This window comes from Neopelma chrysocephalum, unplaced genomic scaffold, assembly GCF_003984885.1.
Source record: "Neopelma chrysocephalum unplaced genomic scaffold, ASM398488v2 Primary Assembly neopelma1_91547, whole genome shotgun sequence".
Lineage (NCBI taxonomy): Eukaryota > Metazoa > Chordata > Aves > Passeriformes > Pipridae > Neopelma > Neopelma chrysocephalum.
Genome location: NW_020920318.1, coordinates 1 through 5,363, shown reverse-complemented (window position 1 = coordinate 5,363; position 5,363 = coordinate 1). Strand labels below are relative to the sequence as shown.

Genomic DNA, 5,363 nt, shown 5'->3' with positions numbered 1-5,363 from the left:
CATGGGGGTGCCTTGGTGTCCCCATACCTTGATCCCTGGAGAACAGGAGAGGCTGGAGAGAGGGAGGAGATGTGAGAGTCCCGAGAGCCTGGAGAGGGGGGAGCTCGGGCCCCCTGTGCCGAGCCAGCAGTCGGGGCTGTGCTGTTGGTGCCAAATTGCCCCTGGTCAGGCTGAACCCAGAGCCCGCCCACGTGTCAGGGGGCCCGATCTGCTCCCTGCTCTCGTTGCCCTGGGGCAGCCTCTGGTGTCCCCCCACGTGTGGGGCTGTTTGGTTGCCTTGGGATTGCCTAAGAGCCCTTGGGGGCTCTTGGGGGTGGGCGGGAGGTGTTTTTTTGGGGTGCTGGGCTGGGTTGGGGGCAGAGCCCTGGCGGTGGGTGGGGGGATGCGGGTCCCCCCCATGGTGTCCCCCGCGGTGGGGGTTGGTGTTGCTGGGTCAGGCCCCGCCGGCTCCATTGTCAGCCCGGTGCCGGCGGGGGGGACACAGCGGTTTTGGGGCCCCCCAGGAGTGCCGGGGGTGGGTGTGGAGCCCGGGAGCTGCCGAGTGTGGAGGGCGGAGCAGGGCAATACCGGAGCTGGGGGACCCCCGGCAGCCTGGAGGGGGGAGCATGGAGAGGGAGGAGCCCCGGGATCCTGAAACGGGGGGCCACAGAGAAGGGGAAGCCTGGACAGTGGGGACTCGTGGAATCCCCGGGACAACAGAGTGGAGAACCTGGATAGGGGGAATGTCTGGGAACATGGCACCCAAAGGAGAGAGTTAGAGAAGGGACCCTTGGGACCCCCAGCACTCCCAGCATCCCTAAGTGCGACCTCCAGCATCCCAGACAGGGGAGACCCTCCAAACCAAGAGGGGAGAGACCAGAGACGGGAAACTTCTGTGAGAGTTTTTTTGGACTGAATCTTCATAGTTTGGAATATTTTTTGGCTGAATCTCAACTTTTTGCAGTTTGGGGGAGGTTCATCTCGCTCTTTCGGGGGGGTTTGTTGCCTAAATCTCAGTGGTTTGGGTTTTTCTGGGCTGAATCTTGGTGTTTTGGAGGTTTTTATGGTCACAGGATGCCCGGTAAGTTCTAGAAATGGACTTGGGCAGGAGGAACCCTCAAGCCAACGCGCTCAGCCCTTGTTTTCTCCCCCAGCAGAATTTCTTCTTCCCAAAGCTTGGGCAGATGGAGGAGGAGGCTGCAAGGAAGAGGAAGATGCCTTGGGCCCCCCAGGCAGGTGAGGAGGAAGTCAGTGGCCCTTTGGGCGGGTGTTGTGCTGGCTCTGGCAGCCGAGCATGGCCCCCGGCTGCAGGACAACCCCGCTGCCGCCGCCGTCCTGCCGGGGCCGGAGTTGGGGGGATGTCCTTGGCCTTCCCTGTGGGCCGGAGGCAAATCCCCTCCCTGTCCTTCTTGCTTCCTGCCCCAGGCCCCGAGCTGAGGACGGAGAGCCCGGAGGACAAATCCCCGCGGCAGAGCCTGGTGGGAGAGGCCGTTTTGAAGGGCTCCCCGGCGCAGGAAGGCAGCGGGGAGGAAAAGGGCCAGAGATCCTCCCGCAGGAGGGGCTCCAAAGCCAGCCCAGGGTGCTCTGAGGAGGAAAGAGGCAGCCTGTGCCAGGAAGGCGGCCGGAGCTTGAGGGGGAGCTTGGACCTGGTGGTCCCTGAGCAGCCTCCCAGCAGGCAGAAGCCCTTCCGGTGCTTGGAATGTGGGAAGAGCTTCAGGAAGAGCTCCAACCTCCTCACCCACCAGCGCATCCACACTGGGGAACGGCCATACCCATGTCAGGAATGTGGGAAGAGTTTCAGGGACAGCTCCACCTTTATCCGACACCAGCACATCCACACTGGGGAACGTCCCTACACATGTCGGGAATGTGGGAAGAGCTTCAGGTACAGCTCCAACCTCCGCACCCACCAGCGTATCCACACCAGAAAACGGCCTTACAAGTGCTTGGAATGTGGGAAGAGCTTCAACCTGAGCTCCAACCTCCTCAGCCACCAGCACATCCACACTGGGGAATGTCCCTACTCATGTAGCAATTGTGGGAAGAGTTTCAGTAACAGCTCCTCCCTGATCAAACACCAGCGCATCCACACTGGGGAATGGCCATACCCATGTCAGGAATGTGGGAAGAGTTTCAGGGACAGCTCCACCTTGATCCGACACCAGCACATCCACACTGGGGAACGTCCCTACACGTGTCGGGAATGTGGGAAGAGCTTCAGGTACAGCTCCAACCTCCGCACCCACCAGGGCATCCACACCAGAAAACGGCCTTACAAGTGCTTGGAATGTGGGAAGAGGTTTCAGCGCAGCTCAACTCTTCTCAGGCATGAGCAGACACACACGGATGAGAGGCCCTTCCGCTGCACCGACTGCGGGAAGGACTTCAAGCAGAACGGCAACCTCATCAGACACCGGCGCATCCACACGGGGGAGAGGCCCTACAAGTGTGAGGAGTGTGGGAAGAGCTTCACTGACAGGTCTGGCTTGACCAAACACCAACGGACCCACCAGTAAGCGAAGCCCTTTGACTGCCCCAACTGCAGGAAGAGCTTCAGCCACTGCTTTCACCCCGAATGAAGCCCCTGATGGTGAGACAACCCCTGGAGTCCAGTGACTGTCAGTCCATCCCTTTCGACCAGAAAGGGCCAGTCCCCTTTCCCAGGGGCAGCTTCTTCCAACAGAACCCTTCTTGGGGGGTGTGTGGAGATTCCTGCCTTGGCTGGGGACCCCCCAAGGTCAGTCCTGGAGGTTGAGAGCAGAGATCTCCCCACGAGCATTGGTCTGGGGGAGTTCCATCCATCTCTAATTAAGAATTCTTGCTTTTGTGCCAGCTTGAGTAGAATTACTTCAACAACTGCTTTAGTGTAGAGCACTGTCCTACCTTATCCTGTACTGCTGGTAGTTTTAATGTTTCTATTGTGCAGTAAATAATTCTGATGAAGATCTTTTGTCTGATCACTTGTAACCCTAAATAATTCCTTTCTATCAATAGATCTGCTTTGGCATCATTAAAACCTGGGGAACAAAAGTGGTTCAGTCACACCTCTGTAATTCCTCTAAACCGAAAGTGTTGGCATAATGCAAGGCTGAGATTGGATCCAGCAGCCTCCAGCACCCCACAGTAAGTTGGGAGCTCAGGGGGTGTGGTGGTTTGAAACTCCCAGGAATCCAATTTCTAAATTCAAGCCCCCCTCCCACAATTTGCCCCTGTGAGAAGGTTTAGTGATGGTATGGACTTGATACCTTTTTCACTTCATGTGGAGAGTTTTCAGACAAAACACAACCATTCGTTATTGGGGGAAGGGTAAAATATTTACAAAGGTTTATTTACACCCACATATATATTTAGATTAAATTAAATTTCTCCTTTTCTTCAATAAAAGTCCAAGAAGAAAAGAGAAAAGTCTTTCTGTCAGTTCTCAGGCCACAGTTCCTTCATTTCAGTTTTTTTGTGGCACTGGTTAGTGTCCTCCATTTTTTCCAAGGCAGCAGATTTAAGTATGGCAGTCAAGATTTTGGTTCTTACTTTATGGAAATTTCAACCCCAAGCCCAAGCCTTCGGGGTATTTCCTTGTACATCTGCACTCCTCTTGGGCTAGAACATTGAAGGCAGCTTTCAGTTCAGTCTTACCAAAGCTCTTTTGCTCTGTCTCAGCTCACCAGCATGATAGAAGCAGCAGCAGCAGCAGCAGAGGGCACGGGCACCTGCCCCACATTCCGTCCTGGCTCAGCTCTCAGGACGACTCTGGGTTTTTCAGCTCCTTTCTTTCTTTCTCTCTAGCTGCTGCTGCATTTTGGGACTCCCTAAGGGTTTGGAAGTCCACCCCTCCTCAGGAAGTCTCTGGGTTTTTGGAAAGTAATACAGTCTTACCCCAAACCAGCTCTGTTGAGTTTTCCTCTGTTTTGTTGCCAGCTCTCCCTCCTGCAGGAACATCTCTGCGTCTCTTAGCTGGCTTCACGTTATCTCGCTGCTCCTGGCTATCTTTTTGGCTTTCAGTCATCGCTGTATTTGTTCAGGGCTGCTCCGCTGCCGCTTTTCAATGTCTTCTGCTGCTGCTGACAGTAAGGAAACTCTTCCAGCTCCTGATTACGGGACCCGGTCCAGCTTTGACACTACACCGGGTCTCCCGTAGCATCAACTGGGGGCTGGGGGCCCTTGGCCCCCAGAGGGGCTCACTGGCCCCCTGCTTCCTTCTGGCTCAAATCATGGCTACCTAACCTCTAAACTACTTCACCCCCTTCTCTTCCGTTGCTGTGGGTATGTAATTTCCGTAGGGCGCATGTGAACCTTTGATTGGTCCAGTATTATCAGCGGGGCAAACTGTTACTGCCCCAGAGAAAAGGTTTTTTGAACAACCACAACCCCACAGTGCAGACCAACCCATGTGCTTTGGGTCAGTTTGTTATCCTACCCATTCCGGCCTATCCTCTCCGTTCCGGAATAGCCCCCTGGGGTGGCTTGAGACCCCTAAAAATCCAATTCTTTAGTCCAAGCCCCCTCCCACAACTCACCCCAGTGGGAGAGGGCTTTTCCAGACACAACACAAGACTCAAGATGGGGGGAAGGGAATTCTATTACAATTAGGACACAAAGAAATATTAGAATACATTCTAGACACAATCCTAACTCTCTCTCCTGTGATCAACCAGGATTTACAATGGATCAAATCTCTTCTCCCTCCAAGAAAAGTCCAGATGGGAAAAAGGAAAGATCCTTTCCACTCTCAGGGCAGCAGTCTCTCTTCTTCCATGCAGCAGTCCGAGCTGAAGTTGGAGCTGGATCTCTTTCCATTCCACACAAGGGGGGGTCTCCTCTCACCTCTCTCAGCCCTTCGGCTCCAAGCCAAGGTCTCTCTCCTGTGCACTGCCATTGCTGGGACAAAAGATCGCCTCACCACGTCATCTCATGGGGTGGAAGACCCCCAGGAAGGTCCCTTCCTTGAGGGCTTGAGTTCCCTCAATGAGTCAGAAGGTTAGGGCAGCTTTCAGGTGAAAGTCTTGGCCTCAAGCATCCTCTCAGAGCTCCTTTGCTCTGTCTCAGCTTTGACTCCAGAAGACCTTGCAGAATCTTAATGGCCCCTGGATTCTGTGAGGTTCCACAAGGTCACAGTGGACCCTTGATTCCATGAGATTCCATAATGTCCCATTGGTTTCCTTTGGTTCCAAAGGTTCTGTGATGTCACACTGGCCCCTTGATTCCCTGACATTCCACAAAGTCCCGGGGTCCTTTTGATTCCATGAGGTTCTGCAGTGTCCCATGTTCCCTTTGGTTCCAGGAGGCCCCAGTGTATTCCAATGGCCCCTGGATTCCATGACATTCCACAGTGTCCTGGGGTTTGTTGCAGGATTCAAATTGTGAACAATTTCCATTGCATTTCTGTA

The 5,363-nt window shown here is 54.5% G+C and overlaps 1 protein-coding gene across 1 annotated transcript; it reads left to right on the top strand.

Annotated features, from left to right (window-relative positions):
- Nucleotides 1-1,139: 1,139 nt before the first annotated feature.
- On the top strand, nucleotides 1,140-2,495 carry LOC113979999 (zinc finger protein 501-like; the record flags this gene model as incomplete). The annotated part of the gene is made up of 3 exons (XM_027707275.1): nucleotides 1,140-1,226; nucleotides 1,413-2,200; nucleotides 2,279-2,495. Coding segments are annotated over 3 exons (1,092 nt in total), but the record flags the coding sequence as incomplete, so codon positions are not given.
- Nucleotides 2,496-5,363: the final 2,868 nt, after the last annotated feature.